The 17,922-nt window shown below is 42.5% G+C and overlaps 1 protein-coding gene across 1 annotated transcript; it reads left to right on the forward strand.

Annotated features, from left to right (window-relative positions):
• Window positions 1-272: 272 nt before the first annotated feature.
• LOC111840102 (CD82 antigen-like) lies at window positions 273-17,345 on the forward strand. Its single transcript, XM_023804570.1, has 9 exons — window positions 273-387; window positions 5,608-5,674; window positions 6,590-6,662; window positions 11,028-11,152; window positions 11,267-11,341; window positions 12,672-12,770; window positions 13,571-13,744; window positions 14,391-14,474; window positions 16,083-17,345. Exons 2-9 carry the CDS (start codon window positions 5,612-5,614, stop codon window positions 16,158-16,160), a joined length of 771 nt encoding a protein of 256 aa, XP_023660338.1. The 5' UTR covers window positions 273-387; window positions 5,608-5,611; the 3' UTR covers window positions 16,161-17,345.
• Window positions 17,346-17,922: the final 577 nt, after the last annotated feature.

Below are 17,922 nucleotides of genomic sequence, written 5' to 3' on the forward strand. Positions count from 1 at the left end.
GATTCGAAATCGCAATATATAGCATAGGCTATACTTGTTCTCATCAAAATTGTTTTTAAATTAAAATAAAAATATGCCTATATTAAAGTTAACAGATTTTTTTTGCATAATCTTATACTAATTAAAACCCGTGGCCATTTAAGTGACGGGTGTTATTAAAACCCGTATAATATGAATGAGTTAATTGGTATATGATTTCACCAAGCCGTGATCAACATGCTGGAGTAGAGAGGGTTAAGAGGAATGAGCGCCCCCTGCCTGCCACTCTGTGGAGGTTCAGCTGGCTTTTGCAGAGGCGTCTCATTGCTGTCAAAACGCTCCAGCTGTGCTGAACTGATTGGAACTAATTCAGTTTCAAACCTAAGAAACGTGAGATTTTGCAAACACGTAAGTATCTGCCAGCAGTATACCGCGGTGTGCGTTGGATTCCCGGTGTCGGGTCGGATTTAGGCAGCGGCTTGGGAAACAAGATTTATAAAATGCGAAATTGACGGGCGATGTGTTTGGTAGACTGGCAAAAAAAAAAAAAAGTTGTGTGGAATTCACATTGTGAATTGCTTGTGAACTGTCTGGATTGGTTGAAAACAATTTCAGCATATAGGCTATGTGCATGCATATTCATAATTATTTATATTTCTTTTTTCTTAAATACTCGACAAAGGTTTCCACTTCATGTTTGGTGATGTGGCAATTTGTTAGATAGAAAGGAGATGCTACTGGAACGGCTTATAATTGAAAACAGACGTCGACATATTAATGTTTTCTTGTTTGCACTTATCTTATGGACATATAATGCATATTACGGATTGATTGCATAAAATAAATCAGAAGAAGTATAGAAAGCTTGAAAATTCGTCCATGCCAATAAAATAAAGTTGTACTTGGACTAACTGATATGACTGCATTCGTTTTTAATTGTAATATAAAACCGTAGTGAGTTCATTTTTTTATTTATTATCTACCATACTTCTCGATCTATGCTCAGGATAAGATGATGGAAGATGGATGGATCTCTATACCTAATACCTTACAAATGATAAGTCATAAGGCTGGCTATCCTGAACGCATTTACATTTTTTTTTGTTTGAGAATTTTTTTTTTACAGGCTTTGGGTTTTTTATTTTTATTGCGTGTGTGCGTGGGTGAGGCGCCCTGTGTGTCCAGTGTGAGCTGGACTCCTGCTTTGTGCCCTGTGCAGTCTGTTATAGGCTCTAGACCCCCACCACCTTATACAGGATAAGTAGTTGTAAGATAGATGGAGATGTTTTGGGGGGAAAGGACTCAAAGGTCACATTTTCATGCCTGTTGACAACTGCAAAGAAATTTAAACACTACCTGGATTCCTTCATGGTCTGTGAAATAAATATAGTATGCATCCATATATGTCTTGTACACCCGGTTTGAGAGGAGCGCATACATTGGCGGTGGAGAAATATGTTAAGCGATTTATTAGTAGTGCATTTGGAATTGTTATATAGTGATAGCCCTAACCCTAACTCTTACCCTAACCCACCAAAAACCCCTAAAACCCAACCTTAATCCCAAGACGGTGGAACTGCACATGCGCAGAAAGGCTCGATAGCACGTCTCGATATGTAGGATGTTTTGTCAGAACTCCCAGCTCACAGCTGCTCTGGAGAGCTTCAATCAGCACAAGCTTGTAGGAAAAAACACAAGGATATTCCCGCTTAATGAGTTATTTTTCTTTTCATTACTGGTGGGCATTTAATGCCACAAGAGTGACGTTTGTTATGGGTTTACAGGCAGGAAGTAGGTCAGGAATAGAGGCTGGCACAGATGGTGTGCTCGGTTTAATCGTCTGTGGGTGCGTTTGATAAGTTGCTGTCCTGTGTCCTCATTCATCTGTGATTCATGGTTTAGATACTGGCTGTGCGTTTTTCACACCTTTTCTTTCACACCATAGATATACTACAGCTAAAGCCTACAGCACCTGGCTGTGAAGATGGTTTCATTCATGACCACAGCGCTTCCTTAATTATGCTGCAGTTGTTCAAGCCAGTTGTTCGGTATTTGAGAATGACCTGGTACCTGATGTCCACATCTACATTTATTTATTTGACAGATGCCTTCATCTAAAGCCTTGGTCATGGGCCCGGGCTCGCATTTGAATCTGGAGTGTGACGCGGCTGATGTGGTCCGAATTAGAAAAGCACACGTCCACTACATTCCATCTCCTCACAAACGCAAGGTCACACTGAGCAGCTATAGGGACAGGACCTATATCTGAGGTGTCCAGTGAGGGGGCTTAGAAAATAAGGGTAAAATATTACAAAACAGGTGATATATTCTATTAAGGAAACCTTGTCTTTAAAATATGACCCAATCTATAGCAGCTACTCCACATCAAAATAACAAAATTCTAGGTTATTGTAGTTGTATTGCATATTGATTTAATAACATTTCCACACATTATAAATCTCACAGTAGTACATTTCTAGCTAAAAGACATTGTGCCTGTAGTATATATTATGACTGAGTTTTAATGTTTGGAAAATGTATGAGGTAAATGTGTCTCCTGTGTATAAACTTGTGTGTTTCTTAGATATGCGGATCATATTTAATGCATATTTATAGCATATACTGTTCGATAATAAACATCATCACCATAATTAATTGTAAGACACACGTCACTCATGCAACATTTGGTGGCCAAAAACAAAAAAAAATTTGAATTCCTAAGGATTTAGCGTTCTGAAAACAGTAACATGACGTGCACTGTTTGGGGAGAGAGTTTACAGAGGTTGCTTGGACACTTGTGATACATAAATTTGTTTTTATTGGTTTTCTGGAATTTCTATCAAAGAAGGTCATTAAGGTGAAGAAGTTTATTTTTCTTTCCTTTTATAAACGTTGCTTTTCCAGACTTAATTATCTGGTAATATCCTTTTCCATGGTGTATCAGGTAACCTAGATATGATCTCAGTGTTTTTCCTCAACAGCCAGCAGTGAATATTAAACGAGATGCTGCTGCAAAGCGGGAGGCCTTGTTGATCGCTGGCCCTTTTAGAAACGTTTTTCAGTTTTTGTCCTGTACTGGCTGTATTTGTTTGTTTGGTCCTTATTGGCTAACAAATGGATAACACCATGGTAGGAGTCCACTAAATCTGTGTCCCTCTCAGTTTGTGGTGTGCTTTGGCACCTGTTTTAATGCCAGTGTAAGCCTGTGGTGCATCTGTGCATCGTCACTGTTATAAAACGTGCACTGAATTGGAGAGATTCGCCTTTACATTAAAATGGATTGATTGTGAAATTGTCTAGATGAGAGACATGGCTCTCTGTGCGGGCTACTGCGGAACAGCAGGGCTACTGGAATCCGAATAAATCACGACTGGCGTCGCCTTCTGCATGCAGATGTTTCATGCTAAACGGGCTTCAGTGCCCACTCCCAGTTGCCCATCGTGTGTGAGTGAGTGTATGTGTGTGCCTAGTCTTGCTTGATCTTTTTGGTTTTTTTGGTCCACAACAAATGTAAGAGAGACATCTGGATGTTTGTGACTTCAGAAATCTGTCCATGTGCCTGTGTTGCCCCGTACAGCTTGTACTGTCAGTTCGTATGGGTCACGGTGCATGCAGATGCCATAATGAGGCAGAGTTCCTGAGGAAGCTCTTCAACTGAGCATGTCCGTACGACCTTTACAATGTAGGCTTTCATGTGTTGTGCATAGTTTTCTTTATTTGGGATTTTTCTCCTTTGTAGAGCAGAATAAACAGAAACGTTCCATTAGAAGTAGAGAACAGAATGAAATGAAGAGGACAGGCTTGTCGGGAAGGGTGAGGCTTTGAGCATTAGACGAGAAATATTCTTTCTTGGATGTTTTTGCTTGATCTTCATTATGTAGGCCTAATTAAAACATTTTTTCCTTTTGACGGAATATCCTGGAAGACTCACAGGGTTGGTCATGCCGGGAGCTTTGAGAGACCTGCTCATACCAGCCTTTTCACCAATATGGGCTCCCGCCGCCGCTGTACTGAGCCCCTGATTGGCTTGAGCTCTGAGGGACCAGCATACTGACAACACCTTTGGACTGACTTTACTGAAAAATGGCTGTTTTGTTTTTGATAGTGCGGGTAAAGGCACTTGAGCATAATGCACCATTTGTAATTCAACTGAAGAACAATTAATGTGAAGTTTGCCAGCAGCTGGTCTCTGCATTTCAGACTAACTTGTGTATTCGCTGCTTTAGAATTGCAATACTTTGTTCTTGTATAAACTTGTTGTGCGTTGGCATCCATTATATTTAGGCCTGCAGGTTGTCAACTGAGTATTCAGAGTATTTAATCAAGCAGTTTATGTATATACCTTTCAAGCAGTTTATGTATATACCTTTCAAGCAGTTTATGTATATACCTTTCAAGCAGTTTATGTATATACCTTTCAAGCAGTTTATGTATATACCTTTCAAGCAGTTTATGTATATACCTTTCAAGCAGTTTATGTATATACCTTTCAAGCAGTTTATGTATATACCTTTCAAGCAGTTTATGTATATACCTTTCAGTCATTAACATCCACTACCAACATCCTGTGCAGTGTAGGAGTTACCAAAGGCCTTTCTAGTATGCCACTCCTGAGTGATTCATCTTTTCAGTTTGAGTAAATTACATGGTTCCTGTCTTAAGCACTCCTTTTAGATATACCTCTACCATTTTTAGCACATGCTTGAGACAGATTTGTTTTAGTAACCTGGAACTCTTCATGCTACCCATGCATTAACTTCCCCTGGGCCCACTTTCACAGCTTGTGAATCAGGGCAGGATGTAATCTTAGACAGTATTTTGTTTTTCTGGAGGATTTTCAATAAGCCCCATTTTTACATTACTTACCTGCATTATGATTAATTTGTTAAAGGGGATATTTTCTCCTTTTAGCCTCTAGGATGTGTATAGAATGTTTGCTTCAACAGCAAAGCACTGTGTACTTGCCTCTAAACATCTGAGCTGCTGTTTCATGACATATTTGGCAGGCCACGCTGGCCTAATTTTGGGAGTTGAAATGCGGGGAGTGTCGCATTCTGAAGTCTGGGACACTGGAAGGCCAGACGTGCAGCTGTGTCTCCCTGGAGATCCGCCATTGTTTGGTCAGCTTTGTTAAATGGGCAAACCCTGATACTTTTGCGCACCCGTTTTTAAAGACTGTTTGCTCAGGCTGGTGGACTCCGGCGGTGAGGGGTTCACCCGCAGTGCCTTTGGCATGCCCCCACTTTCTGTCAGGCTGCCTGTTTTTTCCCTTTCTGTTATTGTTCAGTCATCTAGTTTTTCTTATTAATGAAGACCCAATAGATTTCTCACTTGAAGCATCTGTTCCGAAATGTTTTATGTTGTTTTAATTTTAAATTTTATATTTATTAATATGCTTTTACTTAAGTCTATTTTTACTTTATGAATTTTATTTCTTATCTGATTTTCTGTAAAGCATGTTGATGAAAATGTGCCATACAAATAAACTTGCCTTAATTTTTCCGTCCCAGGACTGACTCCCTAGTACAGTATGTCTCTAACTTCCTTTGCATTTGAGACCTATTAATGGTCAAGTACTTGGTTCCCCTGTTCAAAAGTCTTCACACCTTGACTGTTTTGTGTTCTCAGGACAATGGGGAAAGGCTGCATCACCACGACCAAATACTTCCTGTTTCTCTTCAACCTCTTCTTCTTTGTAAGTCTGAACCACCATCCGCAACCTACAGAATCGTCCCCGCCCTGCTGCACTTTATGTTGCCATGGTGATGATTACAAGTCAATATGTAAGATTTTAATGTCAGTCGTATAACGGAGTGTGACTTTTGGGAATGTCAGGTAGTTACATTACCATTGCTGTCATTTTAATGATGTTTAGCTATATGACGATCATGACTTCTCAGGAAAAATATACCCTTCCCTGAGCCAACAGAAATGACAACGCTTCATTTTCTGATGTGGTGAGGGCCGTGTGACACCCACTCTTACACACAGAACGTGACAAAAGTGAATTTTTGAAAAATCCAGAAACACCTATTTACAAGAATGAGCATAATGTGAGCATTTTAGATATGGAAGTACAGGCAGCTGCAGTGCTAAGTAGATAAATCAGTGTGAAATGTAAACAAAACGTGCGGCAGGAGAATTGTGCGGCTGGTTCCCTGCATGGCTATTTCCAGGATGCACATCATTGCCTGTTGTTCAGGAGAAAAAATAAAGTTGCGTGTCTGGTGAATGTAGACATGCTCTGCTTGCTTGACACTGAGGCCAGTTTGTCAGGCTTATGCACAGCTGTCTGCCGGCAGCCGTAATGCTGCCCGTGTGCATTGGGAGAGTCGCTAATGCTTCATGTCTGACGGGGACTGACGCTGTGGGCCTCCTGAGCACAGTCCACCACTGCCGCTCACCTTGCACTGATTTCTTCAGTCTCACATATTCAACAGGAAGGCGGAGCTTGTGAAAGTGGGCATCACTTATTCCACTTGTACTATTGGTATCTTCTCACTGTTTCTCAACAGCAAAAAGCTGAAATTAAGTATTGATAATATTGGGGAATTACAAATGCAGCTTTCTTCACTGCACCTGAATGAACATTTGACTTTTTTCCCCATAGATTTTTGGAGCCATCCTTTTTGGTTTTGGACTTTGGATTCTTCTGGATAATCAGAGCTTCATTACTGTTCTGCGTAAGTCCTTTACACTAATGAAAGTCCATCATTCTTCATGCCATATGCATAAAATAAAGTTCTTAATGTTCTGAATGAAATGCACTTAGGGGAAACAAGTATTTGTGTTCTCAATCCCATGAGAAAAACTAATTATATTAATGTAAATGTAGATATCTAATGAGATAATAGTGATTTCTATCCGAAACCCTCCCAGAGGAGGAAAGCACAGTCAGAGACCCAAAGGCTGTTTGCCAGTGCAAGTCCAGCTTCTAATTGTTTCTACAAGGGGCTGTTGTGTGATGACATGATGATGAAATATAAAGGGCACCAATATGAGAATATAAGCCATTGTTACCCCACCTCCATAGTGTAATGCTGATCCAGAATGAGCTGTGGTACATTTGGGGGGCATTTTGTCATCTTGCAGTATATTGTCTTCACAAAGGCTTGTGCTTCTATGTCATGTTGTATTATAAGTCTGATCCTTCCAGCTGATTGGTGGCTCAGTGGTAAATCGCCACTTTTACTGGGCCGTTGCATTTTCCTTCAGCTGGCCTTGCTGTGATTGATTCTGCAGATTGTTGCTGTGTGATCCAACACGCTCCGCGGTCTGCCTGCTGAGAGGTCTCCTCTGGGTTTCTCGTCAAATCCCCTCCCGGCTTCCTCCAGCTTGTTGACCAATAACACGCCGCTTCCTGCGCGTGTTCACAAGCATGGACACACACACACGTGTGCTGCGTTTGTGCTTGTAGAAATGTTAACGATCCGAATACCATGACAAATAATCCCCTGAAGCCCACAATCTAGTCTTCACATGCAGCGCCACACTGGCTCTTGATGAAGTTACTCATTTGGACCTCTTCTTATACCCTGCAACTACGCATCAAAGAAACCTGGTCTTTATACAGCCTCAGTTCTTCGAACTCTGTTAACGTCTAGCTTCTGGAACCCACTCCCTAAACTACTTAGCTAGAATTGTCCTTCCAGACATCCTGTTCGTGTTTCATCTTATGCTTCTGGGGAATAGTGGTTACCCGTAATTTATAGATGGATGTGCCCTGATTAGTTACAAAGTTATTACAAAGATGTAGAATTTATAGAATGATGATTAGACCACACCATGACTTTGAACTGGATTAGATGAATAGATGAATAGATCAAGCATACATTAAGCAGGCTTTGAGGGTGTGCCTTATTCATGCCCTCTGGAGTTGCTGCATGTTTGTGGAGCTGTATTGTATCCACTAACCCGCTTACTCCACAGTGCAGTGTTCTGTCCAGTTGTTGATCCTGCCTGGGTCTGGGCTGCCCTGTGTTTCCCAGTCAGACCCAGTAGTCAGCCCTTGTCATATATATTCCTTCTGAACAGGTTTCTCTGAAGATCCCATCACTGTATCTACCAGGTTTCATGGTCCTCTGTGCTTTTAGAGGGAGTGTAGCTAACTTTGGCTTCTTGGTGCCATTTGTATTCGGATTTTAACGTTTAATTCAAGCGGGTGGCATGGTGATGCAGTGGTTAACACTGTTAACTCACAACTCTGGGACCAGGGTTCGAACTTCCACCATCGTTCCGTGCGTGCACTTTGCATCTTCTTCCCCTGTTCGTTGTGGGGTTTCATCTGGGTACTCCAGTTTCCTTCCAGAGTCCAAAAACATGCTGAGGTTGATTGGAGTTTTCAAATTGCCCATAAGTGTGCGTGGGTAAGTGAATGGTATGTGAGTGTGCCTTGCCATGGGTTTGCGGCCCATACTGAGCTACTCCCTGCCTTGTGCCTATAGCTTCCAGGATAAGCTCTGAACCCTCATGACCCTGCATAAGACAAGCAGGTACAAAAAACAGATGGATGTTTACGTCAAAATATTTCAGGAAAGCCGCTATGCTGGTATCTGTGATTTGTTGGAATCTTAACAAAATTTGAGAATTTTGAAATGCTTTTATGTCTTTGGTAATTTTCTCATTGACTATTCTTTGTGTGTGACTGTGAATCTTGGCATCAATCTGTCAGATGCCCCATTTGCTTTGTGTGTGCAATACTTTCTTATTATCGTAAGAAAGCTGGATTTCTTACTCAGCCAGATAACTTGTCAGATTTAAGGTATCCCAGTATAAATGGACATTGTCATCTTTCACTTGCATGTAGCCCAGGCTTCCTTAAATCTGACGAGTTATCCGGCTAAGCAGAAATCACATTTTGTGATAGACTCCTGGGGCTGTATGTGTGTTTACAGGTTATACACCATGGACAAACCCATTAAGAATTGCATATCCATATAACATCCACTGAAAAGCTGAAAAAAAAAGTTTGATATCAGATGGCTTTTTAGACCTGTGGAGCAGAATCCTAGAAACATATTTTATTCCTCCAGCTCAGTTCTAATATTATATGCTGGTCAGGGAACATTACAGTAGAATACGAGTTTCAGAAGATAATAATGCAATGCCCAATTAATGAAAATAATGCCTAGAACAAGGATTACGGCAATAAAGATGATTTTCAGGGAAGTCATACTGGTTAACAATGTATGGGGAACAGAATGGCAGCCCTTCTCTGCTGGATACTTACCTTCTCCAAATGGATGTTGAATCTGTCCTTAGAGGTTGCCCTCCTCTTGGAAAAAGTACATCCACAGTGGCAGTGGACAGATGGGCCACACCATGAACATACATACAGGCAAAGCTCTCATTACAAGCAGTTCTATATTCTCCGTGTGCCTGATTTTTTTTTTTTCCCCCAGTGCGACTGTTTTAGCTTGAATTACAGGCCACAGCATTATGTAGGTTAAGTTTCCCAGTTTCTTCTCTGTGGTCTACAGAGGAGTGAGCCTGTGTGGCTTTTCAGGCTTCTAATTATCAACCAGCCTCATCTGCGTGTGTCAGCATTTGTGCATGTGTGTGCTTGCGTGTACGTGCGTGCGTGTGTGTATGTGTACGCGTGTGTGTTTGTGTGTGTGCGTGAGCCATGCGCCTAGAGGTAAATGGCTAGCATTTGCAAATAACTCTGGCCATATGTCAGTTTTTGCTGTATTTTGGGTCATAGGCATATGCTATGTAGTCATAAATCTGTTTCTGCCTTGATTTATAAGAAATTTAAAATTACGCTGTCTTGGTAGATGTGGTGTGTGAATGTTGGGATTTGGATGGGGGCCCCAATGCCTCAGTCTGTCTTGGTAGATGTGGTGTGTGAATGTTGGGGTTTGTATGGGGGTCCCAATGCCTCAGTCTGTCTTGGTAGATGTGGTGTTTGAATGTTGGGGTTTGTATGGGGGCCCCAATGCCTCAGTCTGTCTTGGTAGATGTGGTGTTTGAATGTTGGGGTTTGTATGGGGGCCCCAATGCCTCAGTCTGTCTTGGTAGATGTGGTGTGTGAATGTTGGGGTTTGGATGGGGGCCCCAATGCCTCAGTCTGTCTTGGTAGATGTGGTGTTTGAATGTTGGAGTTTGTATGGGGGCCCCAATGCCTCAGTCTGTCTTGGTAGATGTGGTGTGTGAATGTTGGGGTTTGTATGGGGGTCCCAATGCCTCAGTCTGTCTTGGTAGATGTGGTGTGTGAATGTTGGGGTTTGTATGGGGGTCCCAATGCCTCAGTCTGTCTTGGTAGATGTGGTGTGTGAATGTTGGGGTTTGTATGGGGGTCCCAATGCCTCAGTCTGTCTTGGTAGATGTGGTGTTTGAATGTTGGGGTTTGTATGGGGGTCCCAATGCCTCAGTCTGTCTTGGTAGATGTGGTGTGTGAATGTTGGGGTTTGTATGGGGGTCCCAATGCCTCAGTCTGTCTTGGTAGATGTGGTGTGTGAATGTTGGGGTTTGTATGGGGGTCCCAATGCCTCAGTCTGTCTTGGTAGATGTGGTGTTTGAATGTTGGGGTTTGTATTGGGGTCCCAATGCCTCAGTCTGTCTTGGTAGATGTGGTGTTTGAATGTTGGGGTTTGTATGGGGGCCCCAATGCCTCAGTCTGTCTTGAAGTGTGTAGGGAGAGGAATCATCTTTTTGGAGAGCTCTGGAGAACAGCTGCACTGTGTTTAGCTCTTTGCCCTCCTCTTGGCCGTATCTTTAGCCAGGTGTCCCGGGAGCTGACACACGCACCAAACGATCCTCTATTATGTACAGGCCCTGTTTCCCTCCAAACTCCAGAAGAATGTAACCTTTAGATTCTGATCTTCTGGCACGCTATTGGCTCAACATCAGGAAGGCGACAAACGGGGTTATGCTGTTCAAACGATCCAGGGAGGCTTGTCCCAGTTTAGCTGTATGTTCAGCTTATTGGTGTCTGTCGGCTGGCCTATGAGTTGTGGAGTAAAGGGCCTGCATAGTGCACAGGAACTGACTGCACTGCACCGAAGAGTGATAAGAGTGATAACCGAAACCCTCTGTGCCTCATGCAGAGGAGTCCTCCAGCTCCCTGAAGGTGGGCTCCTACATCCTGGTTGGCGTTGGCTCGCTCTCTATTCTCATGGGCATCCTTGGCTGCTTTGGGGCTATCTATGAGATCCGCTGTGTCCTGGGGCTGGTGAGTGGAATCCATGCCTGGTCTGATGGTGTTGGCTTGCAGCAGAGCTGAGCAGAACATGCCTGTGGCAGCATAGCTGAGGAGTTCTCTCATGTCACCCCCCCACCCCCGCAGTACTTCACATGCCTCCTGCTGATCCTCATCGCCCAGATGACAGCTGCTGTGCTGATGTACTTCCAGAGGGACCTGGTGAGTGATGTTTTTCATCTGTCCACTTACAAAGCAGATCTTGCATTATTTCCATGTTTTTTTTTTCTTGATGTTTACTTTTATCTGTAGTATGTTACACTGAGATTGGATATCTGGAGCAAATCAGGTTAAGTAGCTTACTCAAGGTCAACTGAACCAGCAAGCTTTATGAGTCTATATTCTGATTTGAAACCTTTAATGACTCCCACCAGGGAGGGACATGAAGCTTTGCTGATATGGAGGAACATCAGTACCACAGGAACCAAAAATAAAATGTTTAGCCTATTGCATTGTCCACAACCTGTCCTGGCACATTTCGTTAGATGCTGTTGCCCTCAGTGTCTTATCCCCAATCTCATAGCTTGTGGAGGGTGAGAGACTCAGTAATCATGACATTTTCATATATTGCTGTCTCCAAAATGCTCCAACATTGACTAATCATGATATACAGAATCACACAGTTGTAAACTCTTGAGTGCAGCACCCCTAGTGGAAGAGAGGGGTAATCCACATGTTGGATTATAAGAATTAGGTAGCAGGCGGAAGCAGGGAGACGACTCACTCTATTTAGAGCTGAGCCACAGGAAGCGTCTAAGCATGGTTTTAATGGACAACCTCTGGAGGCCGTGACTGAATTCCTCCCAAAGGAATGGAAGGGAAGGATCTGGAGCAGGATTTGCCATAAAGGAGGAATGCATTCACCTTGGGATGTATATTTTACTCTTGTTTGTTTTCACTGTCAGAGGAGTTGAATGCTCAGATTTGTCGGCAGGCTGCCACTGGGATTAACCGAGTTTCAAGGGCCAGAGGGCGGCACAAGTTCTGCTTTATATTCTTGCTCTTCAGTCCACATGATGTCCTTCCAGTAAATTCCATTGATGTGGATGAGCAATCAGAAAATCGTTCATATTCCACATGGTCAAATTGCAATGGCCTTGCTGACTCAAAGGCAGCCAAGTATGGTGGGTAACTGTACTTATATGCATAACGAATCAACAGCTTTTAAATGAAGCTTGCAGGGGAAAGGTATGGCTGTGTTGTGTCTGAGCATCTGTCCTGCTAAAGCACAAGGTAGCTTCTCTGTGACCTCATATGGCATCTAAGCAGGTTACCAAAGACGTGTCCATGGGCAGACAACACATCTGACTTCTCATCCACCAGTTATCAGCGGGGTTTATCACCTGTGGCTGCACAAAACCAAAGTTAAATATTTTGACGGTTTATAATTCTTGCTATATTGTAATGGTTGACAAAAGAGGCTAATGATTTAATTCACGAGTCCCAGTATGAGAAAGGTTATAAGTGTTTGCTGTGTTTTACACTTAATCAGTTGAAGAATGAGATGTCCATCATTGTGAATAAGATCATGGTGGAATATGCTGGAGGCAACAAGACCACGGAACAAGCCTGGGATTACCTCCAGAAGACAGTGAGTATGAGCACAGTCACCTAGGAGATGAAGTCAGTCTGTGTCTTGTTCTCGGTTTGTTTCAAATCACGGATACTTCTGGGAATAATGCAAATGACCTTGAATCATTGTCTAAGCAAATAAGTGATGGGGACCGAATGCAGAACATGATGGAAACTGGGCAGTTTTGAATGAAGCCGTCCTTCGCTAAAAATTACATCAAGGTGCCATCTCTGATCAATTCCGAGCAAAAACATAGTTTGCTTTTTTCAGTGACTGTGAAAAACAGATTTTATAATTGTATTCCCGGATTCAATGTACACACTCCTGACTTAATGTGAAACACGGTGAGATGTGTGTGTGGATCTACCAAGAATTAGAGGTTAGCAATCAAACCGTGTTGAACACAGTGTTTCTTGGAAGTGAAACCTGACATCGAAGATGATTTGAAGGTGCTATGATGATGGTTATTCATAAGTCCGAGCTCCGATTTCCTCAGAAAAGAGTAAATGTGACTATATAGTTTATTTTTGAATATAATGAAAAGTTCCCTTTAGCTGGAATACTTTTTTAAATGCAGTTTATTATGCTGCCAACTTAAAGGGCTGAGGTTCTGGGAAGGTCCTTCAACTTCAAAATGTCCCCTCGTTGGCTCTTCTAAAGTGTTTCATTCACAGCAAAGCACTATTCTTGCTGCACCTCATTTCCTCTGGGAGTTCATATGCGCATATTCTGCTCACATGCTGTTCTTCTGCTGGACTGCTGAAATCCAGAGCTGTTGTACTGTAGCAATTTCTAAGTCACAGTGTCTTTCTGGTAAGATTCACTGCTGTGGCTGGACCGGACCGGGCAACTGGACTGAGAACATGCTCATCAGGAACAGCTCCCGGGTGCTGTACCCCTGTTCCTGCCGAAATATGTCCCTGCCCGGCGTGGGCCTGGAGGAGAAAGGCCTGTGCGAGTCGCTGTCCTCGGAATGGCCCGTCTACCAGATGGTACACGCCCCCGACACAGGGCCATCCAGCCACTGCCAAACCCAGCACAGACATATCTTATCATTTAGTTTACTCAAGTAATTATGCTTGAACTGGATTAGAGAGCAGAACAATCTTCTGGGCTGAGATTAATAGTGTCCTACAGGCTGATGATAGCTTTGTCGCCCTCCAGTGGCAGCAAGTGGAGCAGTCAAACTGATGGGGCTGTAAATTAAACCTTTCCACAATTACCTTCATTATAATGGCTGGCAAATTATTGTTGCGTCATTACAATTTTATTGCTTCTCTTTTTATTAATTGCAGGCATTAAGACAGAAGGTTCTTTAAAAAAAAAAAAAAACTGTTTTCAGTGTACCGTGTGTAATATGATGAATGCCTGCACTATTATTAAAAGCTAATATCTAGCAGTGAAAGTACTGGATAAATAAATTTGAAAGTTATGCGCAGTTCACTGATGCTGTGGGGGAAATGCATGGTCCCAACCTGCCATTAGCAGTGAAAGGTAATCAGGGTAAGTGTGTGTAGCCTTCAGGCTCATTGATAACAGCTATAGGCTGTACTATAAAGGATTGTCCGGTACTGGCTGTAATGGAGGAAAAGAAGGTCCCTGTGTCTTATGCTAACTCTGGTCCACTTGCTCCATTAGGGTTGTGTCTCCAGTGTGGAAAGCTGGCTCTTCAACAACTACGGAGTCATAATTGGAGTCTGTGCTGGAGTAGCAGCCATTGAGGTACCTGCCTGCCTTCCCTGGCTGTATCGTTTTCTTCATGCCTGCGTGCTGCATTGCTCTGTGGTTAGAACAGGCAGGTAACATGCTGCTGATGGGGGGGGCGGTGCTTGTGTTTTGCTTCTTTAACCAATCACAGCCTTCATTCTATGACATCACCACATCGGTCTGTTTTTTTTCTCATTTTCAAACTCAAGGCTTCCACTCATGGAGCTTGGGACAGTGTCTGTGATCTGAAGGTTGCCAGTTCGTCTTCTTCTTCTTATTATTATTATTAATAATATCAATATTATTATTATTATTATTATACTTTAAATTCTGCTCTATTCGCTCATGAAGCCGAGTCCATCCCTTGAACTTGGGGCTACCATGAGGGTGTGATGGTTCACTTGATGTATAATGTCCTCCTAAGGTACATGAGCAGGACCTCCTGTATCCTGATATTACCGGGGATTTTGTTGGTTTAGTTCTCCATCCCTTTCTTGATTAGACCGACAGCACCTATTACCACTGGCATCGTTGTGGTTTTCATGCCCCACATCTTCTCAATTTCTACTTCTAGATCTTTGTATTTGGAGAGTTTTTCTATAGTTTTCAGAGAGGTGTTTCTCTCAGTGGGGAGGGTCATCTCGATGAGCAGACCAGCTCTCTCCCTCTAATCCTTCACTACTACAGTATATCTACTACTACTATCTGATAGTCTTGATTTCTTTATCGGTTTGCATTGGTATATCCCACAATATAGTAGCCTCATCTTTTTCAGTTATTGCTTGACGGCTCGTAATATTTATCTTTGACTTGGATGTCATAATATCTGCATACTGCCCAATGGAGGTATGTTGCTGTTTGGATGTGTCTTTGTACAGTATATATTCCATTCAGCCAATTCTGAGCAGCCAGAGGCTAGATGGTCTTTTGTTTCTTCTTGTTTGTTGCATATCCTAGACATTGGGTTGGTGCCGTCTTTCAAGATCTCATTTCGATAATAGCTGGTCTTAATGCATTGGTCTTGAACAGCAATGATGAGCCCTTCAGTTTCTGGCTTGACCTGCTGTTTTTAGCCACTGGTTTGTTTGGGCTTGGTCCAAATCTTTGTCAGTGATTCGTTTTGGGTTACTGTCCATGTAAAGGTTTTTCCTTCTTCTTGTTCTTATGAGAAAATAAAGATGTGCCCTTATATTGCTCTATACAGCCTTTATAGGTAAGCATGTTAACAGAGCTTAACAGAAATCTCAACAGAAAATGTGGTGATGTCATACAATGAAGGCTGCTTTTGGTAAAACACGTGAAACGCAAGCCTCTCCCTTGTTGACCGAGGGACAGCCGAGCTGCTGCTGACGTGCCATCAATGGGGCGTGCCTTTGCATGTTAGGTGCTCTCCATTTGGCCAGTGTAAGCCCTGCACCTCTTGTCTCCTCCTTCACGTCTGTGATAGTGCTCATTTCTGTCACGTTGTCCACATGTCCTCTGAAAGCTGGCTGGATCTGGACACATGCCTGTCCATCACTAGGGTGTGGCGTTCCCCATTGATCATGCTCTCCTGCACTGTTCCCCAACCCTAACCGCTGGGTATCTGTCAGTTCCCACTGACCAGCCCTCTGCCCCCCGCAGTTCCTGGGAATGCTGCTGACCATTTGCTTGTGCCAGAGCATCCAGCAAGTTGACTACACCAAAGTCCCGGCGTACTGAAGACCCCCCCTCCCCCACAGCGCTGACACCCACCGGTCTCTGTGCTTCGTATTCTCTCCACAATATCTCTGCGTCACTGTCCTAACACACACACACACACACACACATTCTACTGCCATGATTCTGATGCTGAAGAGATATGTAACCTCATTACTGTAGCTCAGATGATGCTAAGTCTTTCATTTCAGTTTCAGGTACTGAGGGGTGGGGGCTGTATTTGTAGGAAGGTCTTTGTGGAACAGTTTTAAACCCAGGAGTCCTGCACCTCAGTCCTCAGGCTGAATGACCATCAACCAGACAAGAGAAGATAAAGCATATCCTTAGCTAGGACCAACAATGCATATTTCAGTGTGATGTTATGATTTTGTCAAGGTAGTGTTTTGGTGATATATTTTGTTGAATTTCGAAACCAAGACATAATACTACTAAAAATATTCAAAATGTTTTGATTTATATTAATGTCAAAGTAGCGTTTTATTACAATGATGTTTTAGTTGACAATGGAAGTGCTTTATATTGTAGCTGTTAGTCCAGTCCTGAGAGAACTTTAGTACATTTTTCAAAGCTGTTGATCAGTGACGTGGAGACCAGAAAAAAGCCGGGGGGGGGTCAGTGGGGGGTCAAGGCCAAATCCAAATTTCTGTTTGATTTGTTGTGTTTCATTCAGTGGCCCACATGACTGCTGCACCCCATGGGCTGGGAACATTGTTATTTGGCATTATATGGGCTCCTCTCAGGTTCTGCAGAGCCCACATGCAGTGCAGTGCCATTCGCTGTCACCAGTGCAGGCTGCAGTGTTGCCATGCCAATGGTGTAAACTCCCCCTCTTCCCTTCGCATTTGAGTTTGGCTTGGCTGGTCTTTAAAAGAATTAGCTTATTAAAAAATTCTGCGTAGTTTTAGTAGTGTTGTTTTGGTGGGTGCATGTTTTTCTATTGTAAAACTCTTATTCATGAACTCGTCTTAAAAAAACCAGTTATTTACTGAATGCCACTGATTTAAACACGTTTCTCCTTTTCTGGTACATGACAGTGTATTGGTTTTTCTGAAGGTTTTCTGGTGCCAGTAATTCCATACCAGTTGGACTATTTAATATGGGTTTTATAATTAATGTTAAATTAGTTACTCGAAAATGGTATGGTCAGTGTAAACAGCAGTTTTATATAATAAAAAGCTTTTGATTTAATCTCTTTGTGTTTAAAGTGTCGTAGAGCAGTGTTTTAGAAAATACGTTTCGTATGTGTAAATGAAATTTGAAGGCAAAATGAATTTTAACACTCAGTAGTCAAGTTTACCAGGATACAAAAAATGATTGTCTTGGAAAGACGGACCTTTTTTTCCTCTTAAAGATTTGTTTGTTCGGGACATGTCGGAAATACTTAGTACAGGATGACTTCCGGAGAGGTTTTTTTTCCCCCTGCAGTTCTACATATGTCCAGCTGAGGGCAGTATATACACACTCAGCGAAAACGGTTGTGATGAATTGAATGGCAGTAGAATAGAAGGTGTTTACGACTATTCCTGCCTTTTTATTCTGCTTGTTTCAGCAATAACATGAGAAATGTTGGGTCAGAAGAATTATATTAAAAAAACAACATTATAATGCCTTTTTATCTAGTTTGGAATTGGATGTTTGTTTCTGTTATGTAAATGGAACCCTTTTGCTATTACCCAATTCATTTTATGATCCTTTGTTGGCAGAAGGGGGGGGGGATTACTAACATATTCCAAATCCCTGCCAGTTGTACATGGAGAGATATTGC

The sequence above is a fragment of the Paramormyrops kingsleyae genome, chromosome 11 (genome assembly GCF_048594095.1).
Source record: "Paramormyrops kingsleyae isolate MSU_618 chromosome 11, PKINGS_0.4, whole genome shotgun sequence".
Lineage (NCBI taxonomy): Eukaryota > Metazoa > Chordata > Actinopteri > Osteoglossiformes > Mormyridae > Paramormyrops > Paramormyrops kingsleyae.

Excerpts from the sequence above, each read along its gene's own strand:
- LOC111840102 (XM_023804570.1), top strand. The coding sequence starts at position 5,612 with ATGGGGAAAGGCTGCATCACCACGACCAAATACTTCCTGTTTCTCTTC. Across the intron at positions 5,675-6,589 it reads TCTTCAACCTCTTCTTCTTT|ATTTTTGGAGCCATCCTTTT; the intron begins GTAAGTCTGAAC and ends TTTTCCCCATAG. Across the intron at positions 14,475-16,082 it reads CTGGAGTAGCAGCCATTGAG|TTCCTGGGAATGCTGCTGAC; the intron begins GTACCTGCCTGC and ends TGCCCCCCGCAG.